The sequence below is a fragment of the Monocercomonoides exilis genome, assembly GCF_001643675.1.
Source record: "Monocercomonoides exilis strain PA203 chromosome Unknown scaffold31-1199392, whole genome shotgun sequence".
Classification (NCBI taxonomy): domain Eukaryota; phylum Preaxostyla; order Oxymonadida; family Polymastigidae; genus Monocercomonoides; species Monocercomonoides exilis.
This window is the reverse complement of record NW_027150576.1, coordinates 775001-794119: the sequence shown is the minus strand read 5'-3', so window position 1 is coordinate 794119 and position 19119 is coordinate 775001. Positions and strand designations below refer to the sequence as shown.

Sequence of the window (19119 nt, the reverse complement as noted above, 5' to 3'; positions counted from 1 at the left end):
AAACACTTCTCTGTCCTTCTCCTTCAACTTCACTTTTGCCTGCGCTGCTATCTCCAGCACCTGCTTCGTGGCTTCATTGAGCTGAATGCAACTGGTCAATGTTCGTGACTGCATCATCTGAGCTACAGCCTAAAACAGATTAGTAGGATTGCAGAATTCCTCAAAGGAGCTGACTCACTTCTATTCATGGCTTTGCGTGGTTTAACCTTAACAATTCAAGTCCGTTTTCCAGGTGGGTTAATGTGAGGCTTCGTCATCCGTTCAATTACGCTAACATCTGGAGGTTTATGATCTTGACTTAGTCAGTGTAATGCAAAAGCCGGAGAAGGAAAAGAAGGAGGAAAAGAAAAACAAGAAAAAGAAGGTCATGATGATGAAATAAATAGTTAGTTTATAAATAGGTCACTGGAGATGATTTAAACGATAATTCAGATGAAGAATAATTTTGAAGAAGCATATTTTGTGATTGGTACACCAAAAATAATTCTAATTCGAAAAATTTTTATTCAATTTCGAAATGAAAAATATTTTGATTTGTGGAATGAATAACTTACGTTTTTCGATTAATATTCTATAAATTTTTATCTCATTAGTAAACTTTGTTCATAAATATGTGAAAAATGAGGCATTTTTATTTAAAATTTTCATTTATTTTGATTGAAAATACTATAATTTGAAGTTAATTTGAAAAGAAAATGAATTCATTTACTATTTTAAAAAAATCGAAGTTTTTTTTAAATTTCACCAAAGAAACAAAAAAAATTCATTGGCAAAAAACTCTGGTCTTTTGAAATTCAATAAATGTGATTGTAAACTCACTATTTCCTTCAGATCGTTCAAAATAATGAATTATTTGCGATTAACTTATCATCAGAGTGATGATTTTAGAAAAAATTTTTTTCCAAAAAAATGATTTATTGATTGTTGCGATAAAAAAAACAGTTTTCTTTGAGTATTGTAATTTGATTGATTAAAAAATAACTTGAACTTTTCTGAAATTTATTTGTGAGATAAATTAAAGCTTTCAGTTTTAAATGAATTTCGAAATTGAAATATTCATTTTCGAAATAGCATTATTTTTGGTGTGCAAATAATGAAAAGACAATAGCAAACTGAGAAATGTCGTTGAGTCACAAAAAATCTTAATGATAGATTTGTGCAATTGTCAAAATTCATCGCTCAATAAAACAGCCAATTTTTATTTTTTTAAAATAAGAGAGAAAAAAATCAAAATTCTCGAGTTTGACTTCATGGAAATGGTTAAGTGTATCTTATAGGGTCCGATAATTTTCATAGAAATAATCTTGAATAATTTCTGAAAATACTTCATGGTAAATAATTCGATAAATAAACGTGAAATTGAGTTTCGATAATATTCAAATTTGTTGTGAAGTTCAGTTTCATGATGAAAAATTGAACAAAAATTTTCTTAAATTTTTTGAAACATGTGCGATTATTAATGAAATAATAACTTCTATCGGTGTGTTGTTTTTTCAAATTCTCTTTGTAATTGGGAAAAGCTTTTGAATTCAAATGCTTAATTTATCACAAATGTTTTATGAAAAAACGAAACAGCTGACATAAAGATTAATATTTCTTTATTGATCCTTTTCACTCTTCAGTGTTCTTTTTTTGATATTCGAGGGAAATTTTTGAACTGAAAATTTCAACAGAAAAAATCTGATTTTAAGAATAATCACGCATATTATTTTTGCAAATTTTTTCTGAATGCAAATTGAGGATCGCAAATTCAAAATTAGCTTTTTCAACGAATTATTTCTTAACGCAAATGATACATGGGAATGGTTCAGAAATGCAATGTTGAATCAAAGATTCAAAGAATGAAGAAGTTGCCATGAGGAAACAGTTCTCAATGAATGAAATCCTAATTCTAGGTAATGGAGGTCAATCAGATGCAATAAAACAATAAGCCTACTGTCAAATCTATTAATGGAAAATCAAATTATAGAAATTGGAAAATTATTGAATATTTTCCTTTTCAAATGGATGAAGCTATGAATTATTCTGAAATTTTTGATTTTTGGTGTGCATAGAAACACAGTTGGTTTTTACTATTCACTTGCAACAGCAGCAATGGCACAGAGCGCAGCATCATCGTTTCAGCCAATTGGAGGTGAAAATACAATTGTCAAGAATGACTTTGCAATATTGAACAGATGAAATTATCATAAAGGCAGATAAAAGGAGCAGATCTGGCTATTTGGAGATGTTCAAAGAACTCAGGACGGGAAACAAGGAAGCTTTTTAATTATCAGAGTCCCCAATAGAAAAATAAACACATTGCAACCAATCATTCTAGAAAACATCTTACAAGGAACAATGATTCACAGTGATGAATGGAAAGCGTACTCATCTCTCAGTGATCTCGGTTATGGCCACAATACAATCTGCAACGAATATCATTTCAAAGATCCAGTGAGCGAAATATGCACTTATATGATTGAGAGACTTTGGAGTCAATTTCGAAGAGATTTGCCTCGTACGGGGCTGAAAGAGAAATTCATTGATGATTATATTTCTTCTTTTGTGTTTCAAAAAAGAAAACAATCAACATTTGTTGAAACTGTGAGAGAAATTTGCCAATATAAAGTGGATGAATATATTGAAGAAGAAAAGGAAGACCACGAAGATAATGATGACGAAGAGGATGTTCCAGTTTTATCTGAACAAAACGAAGAAATTTCGAGGATTCAAAGGAAGTTAGCGATGGAGCGGAGTATTCTGAACATGAACCCGAATGAAAAACAGTTGCATTGCTTTAATCACATTTTTCAGAAAATATTTGTTTGCACATCAATCTCTAATTGCAAAATTACATATATGGGGGAAAATACTGACTTTCAAGCTTTTTATGCACAAAGCATTAAAAAATTGTTTCACTTATAACATTTTAAAACTTTACCAGATTTCAATATAAATTGGATTTTCATATCTGAAAACAAACATCACGATGTTATTGCAAAAAGTTTTGTGAAATTCCATGAATGTCAAAAAATGAACACATTTATTTCGAATTTTTTTAACACAAAAAGTTTATCAAAGGTGCATAATTTTTCAATGAAAATGCTCGAAGTCAAATATTTTGTCCCATATGTTTGAAAGAAAAATCTGAAAAATTTGATCAAAAAAAATAATAATAATAAAATTTCGAAATTTTTTTCTGTGTTTCTGCAAATAGTTGAAAGAGAAAAATACATGTGTTCTTCATATTGTTATCATGGCTTCAGCATATGTTGATTTCATTCACGGTCGTATATTGTGCATAAACCAATATGTGTTGTTTTTAGAGTTTGAAGATTTATTTTTTATCTTTATTGTTTTCTTTTCATTATTCACAAATAATATTGAATAAATCTGTCCAACTTGTAAAGTGAAAATGAATTTTTAATACTATTCCAGAAGAATTTTTTAATAAGAATCAAAATTTTTCAAATTATATTATAATAAATCATTGAAAAATAGTTTTCATTCAAGTGTTTAAATTTTTGAGAAATATTCAAGCAATTTCACTGTTAAAAGAGGGACACAAAATTTTTCATCTCACAAATGATTGCAAATACTGATATCATTAATTCTTAAAAAAAAAGTTGTATTTATTTAAAGTTGGAAATGAACAAAAACAAGTTTTAAAAAAATGTCATGCCCATAATAACATAAAAATTCCTGCACTTTTTCTATTCCGTTTTCTGGAGTTCAGTGAACATATTGAGGATTGTTTCACGATGAATCTTGCACAAACATTTATTTATTTTTCATTTTCACAAGGATGAAGAGGGAATTTTCAGTTTGTTTCAGTTATTTTTGCCAGAAGAAAATTACTCATTTTGAAGGCAGATGAAGCACAAATATTTTTATTCACTTTCCTTCCTGCTTAATTATTTGTATTATTGCAGAAACTCCAATTCTATTCCAAAACCTTATGATATCAATGATTGAATGGAATGCTTTTCAAAAAATGATTCATTCAAGGCCATTCCAAGTGATTCCTGAGCAAAATAATCATATTTAGAATAACTGTTTGTTTTTATTTTCGTTTCTTTTTGATCAATTTTATTTGCCTCAGAAAGGCTGCATTTGGTTCGAAAATGCAAAAGAAATGATTGAAATACCAGACTCGAATCTGAAGAGAAAACAGATCCAAAACTCAAACAACGGAAACATCAAAGGAATTGAAGGCTTGAGGTTTTCTTTTTTGAAAATTATTTTTCATATGTGCGTTTTAGGAACGTTTTATTCAATCATCAGAAAAATGGATTATTTTGATCATTAATCACAGAGATATTCAAATCCTTCTCCGATTGCATAAAGATGTAAATAACATAACAGTTCTATAGCGGAAATGTGAATATAGAAAACTTATTTTTGGAAAAGAGCAGTAATCACGATTGACAATTGCCAAATCTCAACTGATAAAACAAAAAAGCAATTTTCAATGCTCAATGAAAGCAAGAAAAGGCTGAATTGAGGTATTATTGAAGGAATAGAAAAATATCTGAAAAAGACAGAACTTCATTGGATTACTGACTGAAAATGCTCTGAAGTGAGATTGATTCAAGAATTAATTGAAAAGAGGAAAAACAAAGGTGAATGCAAATTCTGGTGGAAAACATTGAATATCTAAAAGAAGAAGAAGACTTGAAAAATGGAAGATATGCAATAGAAGAGAGCAAAATGAGGATCAAAAGATGTAGAAAATGAAGAAAAATCAGAAAAGAGAAAGAACAGAGGATATTGAATCAAAAGTCAATTACTCTTTCTGCAAAAAGGAAAAAAGGAATTCCATGGAAAGACGTGCTAGAAAAGGAGAGTTTGGGGGCACGATGAAGAGTTGAAGCAATTTTTTTACTGAATGAAGCAAAAACAATTAAATGCCATTTTGAAACATTCAGAATAACTTTCTCGGTATTTATATTTTCATCATTTTTTGATTTTTTTTTTCTCTTTTTGTATTTTCAGGAAAATTTGAAATAAGGTGTAGAAAATACGGCGATATCAAACGAATGAAAATAATTTAACGAGAAAGGAGATTACGAAAAGGAGATAAGAATTAGAAACATTTCATTCAAACGGAATATACAAGAAAGATGAGATTCAAAAAATTGAAGAAAAAAAGTGGAAATCAATTGAAGAAGGCAGTTTCTGTGAATTAATATTTACAATAAAATGAATATGAAAAATGGAAATAAATTCAGAGAATTGGATTTAGAAAATGGAATTTGCGCAGGAAATAATGTTTTTTGATTCTCCACAAGATAATGGGATATAATCAGAAATATGGGATCATGAACCCATTATTTGCATTTAAGCAATGATTCTCTTCGTTTATCTTGTGTGTTTGTTGCCAGCCATTTGTGGCAAAGAAAGAAACGACAAGGTGAGAAATGAATATGATGCTTTCCATGTTCGTGGAATGGAGAAGAGTGGTGTTTTGGAGAGAGGAAGTGTTGTTCGGATGTTCTGCGAAATACACAACTCGTCAGTTGAATTGAAGGGGATGTTGCTTGAAAAGCCAGATGATCGTGTGATATTCGAAATAAGAGCAGGATCATTGCTGCAGGTTGAGGGGAGTGTGTTTGTGAGAAATAATGAGTGGAATGGGAATTATGTGAAGAATGGAGGGGCATGCTGGCTGATAAACACGACTTTGGGTGTTGGGAATGGTCAGGAATGTGGAATGATGGGGAGTGTGGTGGAGATGGAAGGGGGTGATTTGTCTTCGTTGTTTGTGAGAAACAGTGAGTATGAGGATGTTGTGTTTTGTGGGAGTGGAGGCAGTTTTCTGAGAGACGGCTTTGGGTTGAGTGAATGCATTCAAAACTGTGGATTTGCGAATATCACAAAGAAATATGGTGAAACGGAGGAAATACAATCTGTGAAAGAGAGGATGATGAGGATGAGCTTTATGGAGGATTGTGAGGTTGAAAGATCGATGAATGTGCTTGAGAGAGGAATCGTGGGTGGAACAGAAGGATCTGGTTCATTCACCTGCAACAATTGCACATTTGTTCAGAATGAAAGAGTGGATCGGAGAGTGAGGAATGCAAATAGGGTTGAAGCCACTGTGACACAGACATATAAGAATGCTGGATGGATTGGGTGTAATGCTTCATGCGGAGGAGCGCTGTATGTGCATGACAATTCGAGTGCAACACTGACTGTTGAGAATTCGTCGTTTGTGAAATGCAATGCGACATCCACAAGAGGAGGGGGAATATTTGCATTGAACATTGCAGAATGCACAGTGAAACATTCCACATTTGTTGAGTGCTATTGTGTCTCTTCAACTGATAATGGAGGAGCTGGGGCAGAAATAGAAGGAATGATAATCCAGGTATTTGTTGAAAACTGTTTGTTCAAAGATGGATGGTCTGGAAATGATGCTGGAGGACTTGGAATTTGGAGTTCAAAAACAAACAAAACAAAAGATTGCGTGTTGAATTGTTTTTTCAAAAATTGCAGCGGACATAATTCAGGAAACGGCGATGGAGGAGGTTATATCAGTTGGACTGCAACAGATAAAATTGTTGCTCATAATTGCCTTTTTCAAGGATGTCATTCAGATTTACGTGGAGGAGCAGTCAGTATTCTGACAAATGGTTTTAATGGAAATCTTTTGTGGTTTTGCTTTTTCCACAATAACAGTGCTTCGCGAGGAAATGACATTTATGTTCACGACAACAACGCGGAATCTCAAGCGGTTTTCTGTTATTCTTCAAGAACTGAAGGGGTTAGGTATTACGCAGGTGGAGATAAAAGCGATTGGCTTCCCAATAAAGGAGGAAGAAGCAGATTTGTTGCTTCAAGAGAGAATCAGACAAATGCAAAAGACACATTCAGCTGTGGATTGGATGAAAGTTGTGCATGTCTCACAATCAGCCATTGCCTGTCTCAAATGATTGAGGGTTTTGTGGAGGAAATAAAGGTGTTGAGTGGAACAGTTGTGGAAGGCAAAGGAATTGATGTTGGAGAGATAACAATCTCTGTGAATGGGGTTTCTTCAGCTGGTTCATCCATTGAAACAAAATTTGAGGGAAATGGACTGAGTCTGTTTTGTGTTGGAACAGGGGAATTGGCTGTGAGCGATCTATCTGTGATCCACAACACATCGTTTGAAAACAACAGGCAATGCAGACTGTTTGAGGTTGAGGGAAGTGGGTTGATGGATGTGAAGCGAATGAATATTTCGATGGGCACAACTCATTTAGAGGAGAGGAGCATTCAGAACTCACTTGTGAATGTGGAAGGGGGAGAGTTGAAGATGCAAGATGTGAAATGGGGACAAACATTCAGCACCACGAGTGTGATATCACTTTCTCAAGAATCATCTGTGACATTGTCTCTGGATAAATGTGTGTTCAGCAACATTGTGAGAACAACAGCGGGATCATCTCTGATAAGTGTGGGTGAAGGGTCACATTCGATAACTCTTGAGGGATGCGCGATTGATGGCTGTGGGAATGAAGACTGTGAGTTTGGAGGGGAAATGATGGTTGAAGTGGGAAGTGGGAGTTCATTGAATGTGAAAGGAGGCATTGTGAAGAACTGTTATGCCTCAGCCACTCAAGGGAGAGGAGGAGGAATTGGGCTGAAAGTGAAAGACACAAATACAGAGTTTCTGATTTCATCAACATTTGAAGGAAACAGGGCCAGATGGGGAAGTGACATTTTTGTTGACTCGATCGATCTGGAATCAACAGCAACAAGTGGGAAGATCACTTCATTGACTGCTTCATTGGAAACAAAGAGCAAGATGCAAGGATATGAAAATGGGGATGAATCGTTTCCAATTCCGCTGTGTGTCCATTTGTGGAACAACTTTTCTTCACCAGCGTTTGTGGGAGGAGGATCACTGAGCCATGATTTCTCGAAGTGTGGATTTGAAGAGTTTCCGTGTTCATCCATTTGGAAGGCAGTTTCACTCCACTTTGAAGGGAAGAAAAAGGATGTTGCTCTTCTTGAGCCATTTGTCTTTGAGGAGGAATTGGGGTTGACTTCGAATGAATGGAGCATTGCATCCAAAGAGAATGAGATGAAGTGTGATGTTTCTGATCAGAAAGAGGGAGCTCAAAGTGGATTGATTGAAAACACAGTTTCTGTGTGTGTGACTGGCATTGTATTTTCTTTGAAGAAATCACTGACATTTCATGAAAGTGTGTTTGAGTGTCATTCAGGGAAGCTTGCACTGAATGGATGTGGGATGGAAGGAGGCACTGAGACTGTTTCGACAGTGTTTGTGAAGGCTGTTGGAGGGGTTGTGGAGGTGAGTGAGTTTGGATCAGAGAATATGAAAATTGGAGATTCATCGATATTTGTTGTTGAAGGGAATGCAGAAAGTGTGCCTTCGATGAATATGACTCATTGCGATTTTTCTGAAATCACATTTGGTGATGGGAGTGTTGTTGAGTGCCACGAGGGGATCATTGAAGAGATGTCGGGATGCACATTTTCATCGATCACTCGTTGGAAGGGAAGTGGAGGATGCATCAGCATTGTGAACAATGATGATGATAATGATGGAAGAGATTTCAAAGTGGAAATAAATGACTGCACATTTGAAGAGTGTGCTGTAACTGGAGAGGAGGGAACCGAGATTGGAGGAGGTGCACTCTTTTGTGAGGCATCTTCAGAAACGAATCTGTTGATTAATATGTGTTCGTTTTATTGTTGCAGAGCACCATATGAAGAGGGAAGTGTTGGATATGGAGGAGGAATAATGCTGAAGATACTGAAAGAGGAAGAAGAAGGAAAGGCAGGGTTTGTGATATCCTCACCTGTTTTTTCATCTGAGAAGCCGAACAATGCGAAATATGGGAAGGATCTGTTCATTTCATCTGCATCGCTTGCCAAGAGCATCAAGAACGAAACACTTCCATTTGTGAAAGATAGACTGGAGGAATTGACCGAAGACTCTCTGATGGGATATGATGGAGAAAACAAAGAGTGTGCAATCCCGCTGATCTATTTCTGGAAATCTGTTGAATCGAGTGTGTATATTGCCGATGAAGGAAACAATGTGGTTGTGTGTGGGTTGTTGGAGTATCCATGCCGATCTGTTGATTATGGGGTGAAGCGAGAGAGTGACTTGGGGATTGAATCAATTGCAGTTCAGGGGGTTTGTGATGTGAGGAGTGTGATTGAGATGAGTGGAATGAGGGTGGAAGGAACAAATATGGAATCAGACAAAATCCGATTTGCTCAAACACTTGAAGGGGATGGAGATGTTGTTGTTGAATGCAAAGGGGTTGTTCAATTCAGTGAATTGGGGATTCTGATCCCCAGTTCCTTTGACAACGGAGAAAGCATCCTTATCCAGACAGGTTCAGATGCAGTCAAAACGAGTGTTGTCAGCTGTTCGATTCGCACAATTGGCAATGCTGAAAGTGAGGTGTCATTTGTTCTGATCAGTGCTTCGAAAGGAATTGTGGAGATCGAAAAGACAGAAATAGCTGGATTCTCAACGATGCATGAGATAATGAGCATATCAGCTGATTGTGTAACAACCATGAGCGATGTGACATTTGAAGATATTTCATTGAGTGGGAAAAGTGCAGTTGTGATGAGTGAATGTGTGATTTCTGAGAGGAAGAATGATAATGCAGAAGAAATATGGAATATTCTATTTGAGCAATGCACATTTGCGAATGTGAAGCACAGCGTGTCAAACAACCCTTCGTTGCTTTGTTGTGACATTTCAAATGAAGTGAGATTGAAAATAGAGAATTCGTCTATAAACAATTGTGGATCTGGAAGCTCGAACGAAGGAGGTGGAGTGTTTTTCCTTCTCAATGAGAGGGGGAGATTGGAAGTGAATCACACAAATGTGACAGAGTGTTTCTGTTCGAACATTGGGAGAGGTGGAGGGATGTTTTTGAAATCGCAAAGTGTCTCACAGAAGACTTTGCCATTTGTGCTGTCGAACATCACATTCCTTCGGAATGTTGCATCGAAGGGGAGAGATGTGTTTGTGAAGTGCACAGACCTTGATTCGCAGATAAGTGAGTCACAGTTCCTGATAAATTTTGGGGAGCCATTTGTGAGGGAGCTGGCGATATGGGGATGCACAGCAGACAATTATGGGGATGAAGAGGATCTGCTGAGGAGGGTGTTTGTGTTCAGGAGCGAATTCATATTTGTTTCATCGATTGTGGAGAACAGCAGCGACAGCAAGCAGTGTGGGGAGATGAAGAGCACATGCTCATCGCTGAATGTTGGGGTGAGCCACATCATCCCATCGGATTATTCGCAGCTGTTTGTTTGGAATGAGACAGAATTGACTGGTTCGTGTTCAGCTGAGAAGGTGACGATCAAGTCGATGGAGGCGAGCAGGAATGGAGAGATAAAAGTGAGAGAGATTGAGCTTGTGAATGAGGGTGTTGTGAGAACCTCGGAATCTGTTCGATTTGAGAAGGTGTCATTTGTTTTTTGTGGAATGGGGAATGTTGTCTGCTCGTGCTTGATACGTCAGCTGAATGGATCTCTCATTCTGGAATCTGTTTCATTCTTGTCAGAGAGCAGAACAACAGAAAATACACAGAACATTTTTGACTTTTCTCTGATTGTTGTTGAAGAAGGGTTGTTTGAGGCAGATCGGTGCAGTGTTGGCCACTTGAAATTTTCAAAGGCTGTATTCGAGATATTGCGTTCTGAAGGAACAACATTTGAGGATGCGGGAGTGGATGATGTCCAGTGCAAGAACTCGTTGATTGAATGTGGGAAAAGTGAGAAAGTGAGCATTTCGAAGTTGGCAGCCACAAATATTGGGTTGGAAGAGAGAAGCCTTATATCACTTGAAAACAGCCATTCATCACTCATTTTATCATTGATGGTGTCATCATTCACAAACATCAGCCGATCGAGTGATGGGTCTTGCATTGTTTGCACAAGTCAGCCAATGAGTGGTTTTGAGATGTGCAACTGCTCTTTTCACGAGTGCACATCAGAATCGCCAAAGGGGAGCCAGGTGGCGATAACAAATGCAAACAAAATGTTAATCGATTTGTGTGTGTTTGAGGGGAATCTGGAAACAGGAACAGAAGTGAATGGAGTTGCTGATGAAGTGTGCAAATGGAATGGGTCAGTTGTTGACTTGTCGATGAGTGAAGCAGTTGTGAGAGACACCACGATTTGCAACTCATCGAAGGGAGGAATGAGTGTGAGTGGAGGCACAATAATTATCAAAGATGGAAGATTTGAGAACAACAATCCTTCGATTGAGAATTACCCATCATTGAGAAGAAACATTATTTGCTCAAATTCTGCCTCACTGACAATCTCCAGTTTGAAAGGAGGCGATGGAGTGAAAGATAATTCATCACTTTGGATTCTGAATGAAGGATGCAATTTTGAGGGAATTATTTCTGAAAGAGCATCCCCATTCTTCATTCCAGTGTTGGAGTGTGTTGAAGCAAAGGAAGTGGGAGAAGAAGTGGAGATTGTGTTCAAAGGGAAGGAGCTGCTGCCATGCGACTTGTCATTCATGGTTGTGAAGCAGATGGGAGAAGAAAAGCAGATTGAAAAATATGAGTTTGATGAAAGTGGATATGTGTCAGAGATCGAAGTTGAAGGGAGACTGCCAAAAGAGATGATAACGGAAGCAGGAGAAGGGGTGGAAGTGAGTGTGTGCATTCTGTTTGGAGATGGAAATAATCCATCATCAACAGATTCTTTCATTCTGAAGAACAAGAGCGAATCAAAAACAAATGGAGAAGGAAAGCTTGCTGAAGGAGGAAAAGAAGGAAAATCTTTTTGGTTGTTGATTGTCATTGTGCTTGTTGTAATATTATTGATTGTTCTGATTGTGGCAGTGATATTCATTGTTCGATGGAGAAAAGCAAAGAATGAAGCAAACGATCTGAGAGAGATTGTGAATGACACAGTGAAAAAGGATCCGAAGCTGATTGAGATGGTGACGATGGAGATGTCACCTGAGGAGCAGTGGAGGAGAGCTGAGAAAGATGCTGAGAAGAAGAATGAAGAGAGGATAAAGAAGAGGGTGTATGAGAAAAGCTTGGGGCACTCAGAGTCATCAGAACATCTTTTGAGCGAGAGTGGCTCAACTGAATACATTCTGGGGAGAGACACTGATAAGATTCCAGAATGGATGCTAGAGAAGGTTGAAGAAGAAGAGATTCGAAAGAGAACACCATCGCCTTCCATTTCATCCACCTCAACAACGGATACAACTGATTCAGATTCAACATTTGTCCGAGGGGAGGATTTGTGTCCAACCACTTCATCGATGTCAAATCTGGTGGATGCGATGGCATGCTCATCTCCTCATGAGAAGCTGATCGTGGATCTGAGGGATTCGCTGTTCATGCTATTGCATGGAAGGAACGAGAAGAAGGAGATGGCGATTGGCTCGTTGAAGGAGAGGGAGCAAACAACTGCACAGGTGTTGTTCTGGGTGGCGAATGGAGCACTCCACTCATTTGACGAGATGGAAAACCCTCTTCAGTCATTGGCCAATCTGAGTCCCCACATTGTTTTGTTCTCTGAGCACATGGTCATCTGCATCGTGATGCACTCTGACTTATTGTCAGATGATGATTCAGATTCATCATCCATCTCATCATCAACAGTTGTGACATCTGCCAGTGATGATGGTGATGATGATGATGACTCCCTTCCCTCATCAGCATTTGAAGAGGATGAGGATGCCTTCAGAAAGGAGTGCCTGAGGTGGAAGGCGCCAGAGCTGCAGATGAACAAGAAGATGGGGGCGACGAAGGAGTCAGTGGTGTTTTCGATTGGGATGATGGTGTGGGAGTGTGTGACGCTGGAGATCCCGTTTGGGGAGTATGAGGGTGTGGTGGCAGGGCAGAAGATAGTGAATGGGGAGCGGCCGAAGGTGGAGAAGATGGGAGGGAGCAGTCTTCGGGAGTTGGAGGAGAAGTGTGTGGTGCAGGGGTGGGATGAGCGGGTGACATTAGGGGATGTGAAGCGGGAGCTGTTCATGAAGATGCCGATGGGGTCGATGTTTGTGACGGCATCAGACGCGTTGGATATTGGAGATGGATCGAGATGTGAAGAGGCAGACAGCGAAGACACAAATGGGAGCTTCAGTCGGATGGAATGAAACGATGATTTTTTTTTTCATTTGAGAAATGCATTTGGGAAACCTGGGGAATTGAAAAGTGGAGCTGGGAGAATGTTGGATGAGAAGAATTGAATGCTTGCTTGAAAGCAATTGCTTCCTTTGTTTGTGTCTCGTTGGGAAGAAAAGTGCATTGCCATATCACATTCATGCTTTCGGGAGTGGATTGTCATTCGCTGCATTCTTCGTCCCGAGCCATGGTGAGGCTTTCACTTTCTTCCTTTGGACCACTGGAGTTTTCCCAATAGGCACACACCTGGTGATTTCTGTTTCAAATTCAGTATTATTGGGATGTTCTTTTTTTCGTTCACATTTGTAATTTTCAACAGTTTATTTTTCTTTCACACAGTGAGAATGCAGAATGGGAGGATGGCAGTCATCTCTGTTATCTGTAAGAAATAGAGTTTGATAAAAGGAAGAGTGAACAATGCATTCATTCAAATTGAGTTTTTTTTTTTTTTTTTTTTTTTTTTTTTTTTTTATGTTTTGAAAGATTTTTGATTCACTTCTTTTCATTAACCACATCAAAATGTTTTGAAAAATAGAAGATATGACTTTTTGGAATTTTAACTTTGTTCGTTTGTTACGGGTAATTTTTTATCAAATTAAAAAAAATGAAAATGAAAATATCTCATCTTCAACATTTAGCAATAATTTAAAGTTTTCAAACATTTTCAGTTTGCAGAATGAAAAATCTTTATAAATAGCTTGTTTTTTGTTTTTATCGTTCATATTTTTTATCTGATAAAGGCAAAATGGCTCAGTAATGATCACATTCATTTTTGTACTAATTTTTATGATTATATTTGAAAGAGAAAATGGTTTTTTCACTTCCTTCTCTTGTATTTATGAGAGCGCCACGTTATGGGTTAGTCACCCAACCGATCCGAAACGGTAACAGCATTTAATCTTAAATTAAATTAAAATAGTTCAAAATTGAATATTGTTCTGATTGTGATGTGAGTTGCTCCCATCAAATTTTGGTGCAACGAACAATTGCAACAACGGAAAAGGAAATTGGGATCAGCGATTTATAAACCACACCTTTTTCAATTGAATTATAAATTTTCTGGTTCCCAAGAGCATTTTTAAAAAAAAATAAAAAGCAGGAAACCTTTAAAATGTTAATATGTGCTATTCCGGAAAATATTTTTTTAATTTTTAATTATTGTGAAAAGATCTGGTATTTTTTGTTTAATTTTTAAGATCAAACACTTGCTCAAATTTCCATGAGCTTTTTGTTTTGAGTGGTTTGAGTTATATCATTGTTTATAAACTTCACTTCTTTATGTTTTTGGTTATTTTTCATTGTTTGGCACTTCATTATTTTATTATTTTTTCCATTTCACGATATTTTGATAATTAAATGAATTCATTTGAAGACGAGAGATTTATTTTATTTTTCAAATATCAGTCGAAAATAATCATCAACAAAAGGCATTCAAAATAGACACGTGTATAAATAATACTTTATCGTGACTATTTTCTTTTTTCAAAATAACACAAATTTATATATTTTTGTCATTATTCCATGAATAAAAAGAGTTTCAAATGAAAAAAATTAATCAATGAAAAAATATTCGTTTTCACAACCGTCAATTATTTTTTTGATTGAAGCATTATCAAGAACTGATGGCATACACCATCAATTATTCAAAATTGGTAAACTTATAATTCAAAACTTATCATTTGAGGGTTTTTGAACAAAAAATGGGACAAAATATTTGACTTCGAGCATTTTCATTGAAAAATTATGCACCTTTGATAAACTTTTTGTGTTAAAAAAATTCGAAATAAATGTGTTCATTTTTTGACATTCATGGAATTTCACAAAACTTTTTGCAATAACATCGTGATGTTTGTTTTCAGATATGAAAATCCAATTTATATTGAAATCTGGTAAAGTTTTAAAATGTTATAAGTGAAACAATTTTTTAATGCTTTGTGCATAAAAAGCTTGAAAGTCCATATTTCCCCCCAAATCTTCTGTGAAAAATTTGTTTTTGGCTGAATGTCGGAAAATGATGAAAACATAATATTCAGTCAATATATGTGAAAACGATGAAACATTGAACTTCAATTTATGTTATTTATCAAAAATCATGAAATTTTTTGATTATTCAGAAAAAAATCATCATCCTTGAAAAGGGATAATATTCAAACGAATTTTTCTCATATTGTTTTATTTGTGTATTTGTCAGAAAATAAAAGTTATTTGTGCTATTTCAAGTTGCTGAATACAAACAATTTTCACATTTGGAAGAATCAATCAATGTGCTTTCAGAATTATTCTTTTCTTTTCTTTTCTTTTTGTTTCGTTTCTGATCTATTCTTTTATTTTATTTTATTTTTTTTGAATTCTGTTATGTAGAATGACAATTAATACTGATGATTTATTTTTTCTGATAAATGCCAAATAAAACAATATGAGAAAAATTCGTTTGAATATTATCCCTTTTCAAGGATGATGATTTTTTTCTGAATAATCAAAAAATTTCATGATTTTTGATAAATAACATAAATTGAAGTTCAATGTTTCATCGTTTTCACATATATTGACTGAATATTATGTTTTCATCATTTTCCGACATTCAGCCAAAAACAAATTTTTCACAGAAGATTTGGGGGGAAATATGGACTTTCAAGCTTTTTATGCACAAAGCATTAAAAAATTGTTTCACTTATAACATTTTAAAACTTTACCAGATTTCAATATAAATTGGATTTTCATATCTGAAAACAAACATCACGATGTTATTGCAAAAAGTTTTGTGAAATTCCATGAATGTCAAAAAATGAACACATTTATTTCGAATTTTTTTAACACAAAAAGTTTATCAAAGGTGCATAATTTTTCAATGAAAATGCTCGAAGTCAAATATTTTGTCCCATTTTTTGTTCAAAAACCCTCAAATGATAAGTTTTGAATTATAAGTTTACCAATTTTGAATAATTGATGGTGTATGCCATCAGTTCTTGATAATGCTTCAATCAAAAAAATAATTGACGGTTGTGAAAACGAATATTTTTTCATTGATTAATTTTTTTCATTTGAAACTCTTTTTATTCATGGAATAATGACAAAAATATATAAATTTGTGTTATTTTGAAAAAAGAAAATAGTCACGATAAAGTATTATTTATACACGTGTCTATTTTGAATGCCTTTTGTTGATGATTATTTTCGACTGATATTTGAAAAATAAAATAAATCTCTCGTCTTCAAATGAATTCATTTAATTATCAAAATATCGTGAAATGGAAAAAATAATAAAATAATGAAGTGCCAAACAATGAAAAATAACCAAAAACATAAAGAAGTGAAGTTTATAAACAATGATATAACGGCATAGGTCTAAATTGTACCAGTTGCGAATTTGACGTTTTTTAATTATATTTCACTGTAATATTAATAAACGTAATTAATTAACTCTATATTATCGAGAAAATCTATGAAATTAAACTTTGAAAAACAATAATAAAAATTAATGATCGGACCCATAAAATATTTATATATTTTTCCTTTTTTGTTTTATGAACTTATTCGCTCTATATTTTGAATATAAAATTTTGCAATTGTCTTGTTTTTCTGTTTTTGCATGACTTCTAATCAAAAAGAATGGACTGGTTTATGTTTTGTTTTCTTTTTTTTATATAAACATTCTGCGCATTTTGAAAAGAATGCATAGAATAAAAAATTTTTAATAAAAACCGTTTGAAAAACATTACAATTTAATTGAGAAAAATTCATCTGCAAACCTTCATTGTTCTCCGTCTTGCGATGTGGATGTTCCAGTGCAAAATTTTCTTGAATCTGTTTCCAACTCAACCTTGATCCCTCCACCACTGCCACTCTCACACCTTCAATCGTCAATAGTCACATTCTGAACAACAAATGTCTCTCCTTCTGCCACACTCTTTGCCACAACCACCCCATCTCCTTCAGTCAGCCTCACATTATTCACAGACAAGTTCGCCAGCATGCTCTCTCCAGATGAAGTGGCTGTCAAAAACAGAGCAGAGGAGGAAGATAAAGAAGAAGAAGAAGAAGAGAGATCCGGCTCAGAGAACAATGGTTTTGAGACATTCATATTTATGAATTCCACACCAACCATCGACAGCTGTGACATTGGCACCACAAACACTGACGACGACATCACATAGTCTCCTGTTTTACTCGTGGTGATCACAACATCCTCCAATGAGAGTGACCCACTCCCATCAGAAACCACAACCACACTCAGCGAAGAACTTGTATTTGAGTTGCAATCAACCTTCATGTGTTATAAACCAAGGTGACCTGTTGTCACGCTGAACAGCGCTCCAGTTGATGAAAGGGCTCCTATTTCGATCGAACTTGTTTCACTTCCCTTCCCAATGACCGAAATCTTCTTTTCCCCAATCTCAATTGTTGCTGTCTCGCTTGTGTGATTCCCTTCCATCAGCGTGACTGACAAGCTAATCTGCACCTCACACATCTCAAACGCCTTCTTCACTGTCAGACACGGATTTGACTCATTTGACCCGCATAGCTCATTCAGGTCATTCCCATTCACAGAAACATAGATCGTCTTGTCATATAGCCAATTCTTTTTTTCTGTGTGTTGAAACATCCAAGAACTAACATTTGCATTATAAAAGGCAAAGCACATTCTTCTATCATCTGTATCGGTTGAATAGCATTCATAAAATGGATTTGAATCTAAATGGGAGCTGAAATAGTCCATGTAGTATACATCATGTCCATACGGAATAGAAGTTGTTTTGCATTTGCATTCATGGAAGAACAAAAAATAAAAATAAACTTTATCATATGAAGTCATTTCTTTGTTCGGTTCCACAAACAATCCTCCTCCATATCCCATTGCTGAACATGAAATAAACCGAAGGCTCCTCATTTTCAATGTAACTGGAATAAATGAGCAATTCATTCCTCCACCATAATTTCTTGTTAGTGAGTAAGAAGTAAATGAGCATTCAAACACGCAAGCACTCTCCCCTTTCCCACTTTCTGCTCCGATACATGAAGATCCAGAAACATTAAAAGATGAAAGATAAAGCCCTCCTCCTATTCTATCTGCTTTGTATTTTAAAAATTCTCAACCACTGGTCCTGACATACTCCTGAACCGGATAAGCCATAATCTCTCCTCCTTCATCTTTTTCGGCAACACATCCATTGCACGAATTATTCTCAGCCTTGACTGAACTTATCGAATAGAAAAAAATTCCTCCACCATCACAATACGCATGGCAATCATTGAACGAACAAAATTTCACCGAAAGTGTTCCCGAACCAGGCTATGCATGTAAATCGCTCCTCCATTTGTTATTCCATCTGAAACTGAATAATTTGTAAAATTTGTTTTTGATCCATTCCTCTAATGCCAAAATAAAGAATTCAATTCAATGGATGTTTCGCTTCAGACAAAAATTCTATATCATCAAGCAAGAATCATATTTCGAATAGATTTTGATTACGAAAAATATTACACATATAAATTTAAATAAATAATAGATATACAAAGAATTATATTTTTTACAATCATTATCTTTGCTGATAACAACTAAATTTCTCCATTACACCCCAAAAACAAAAAAGGAAAAATATATAAATATTTTATGGGTCCGATCATTAATTTTTATTATTGTTTTTCAAAGTTTAATTTCATAGATTTTCTCGATAATATAGAGTTAATTAATTACGTTTATTAATATTACAGTGAAATATAATTAAAAAACGTCAAATTCGCAACTGGTACAATTTAGACCTATGCCGATATAACTCAAACCACTCAAAACAAAAAGCTCATGGAAATTTGAGCAAGTCTTTGATATTGAAAATAAACGAAAATACTTAAGATATGGGTGATTATTTGGAAATCATAACTTTTTTCGGTGTGTTTGTTTTCCAAGGTATTTTTTGTCACTGGGTAATGATTTCGTATTCGAATGATGAATTTCACACAAATGTTTTATAAACAAATGTTATTGCTCAAACAA

At 35.3% G+C, this 19119-nt stretch overlaps 3 protein-coding genes across 3 annotated transcripts; 1 reads left to right on the top strand and 2 right to left on the bottom strand.

Annotated features, from left to right (window-relative positions):
* Window positions 1-5314: 5314 nt before the first annotated feature.
* Window positions 5315-13099, top strand: MONOS_12000 (uncharacterized protein; the record flags this gene model as incomplete). Its single annotated transcript, XM_067864580.1, has 1 exon — window positions 5315-13099. The coding sequence occupies exon 1, from the start codon at window positions 5330-5332 to the stop codon at window positions 13097-13099; it is 7770 nt and encodes a 2589-aa protein (XP_067724949.1). The 5' UTR covers window positions 5315-5329.
* Window positions 13100-16980: 3881 nt separating this feature from the next.
* On the bottom strand, window positions 16981-17274 carry MONOS_16414 (uncharacterized protein; the record flags this gene model as incomplete). Its single annotated transcript, XM_067869318.1, has 1 exon — window positions 16981-17274. One exon carries the CDS (start codon window positions 17272-17274, stop codon window positions 16981-16983), a length of 294 nt encoding a protein of 97 aa, XP_067724948.1.
* Window positions 17275-17400: 126 nt separating this feature from the next.
* MONOS_16415 (uncharacterized protein) lies at window positions 17401-17982 on the bottom strand (the record flags this gene model as incomplete). The annotated part of the gene is made up of 1 exon (XM_067869319.1): window positions 17401-17982. One exon carries the CDS (start codon window positions 17980-17982, stop codon window positions 17401-17403), a length of 582 nt encoding a protein of 193 aa, XP_067724947.1.
* Window positions 17983-19119: the final 1137 nt, after the last annotated feature.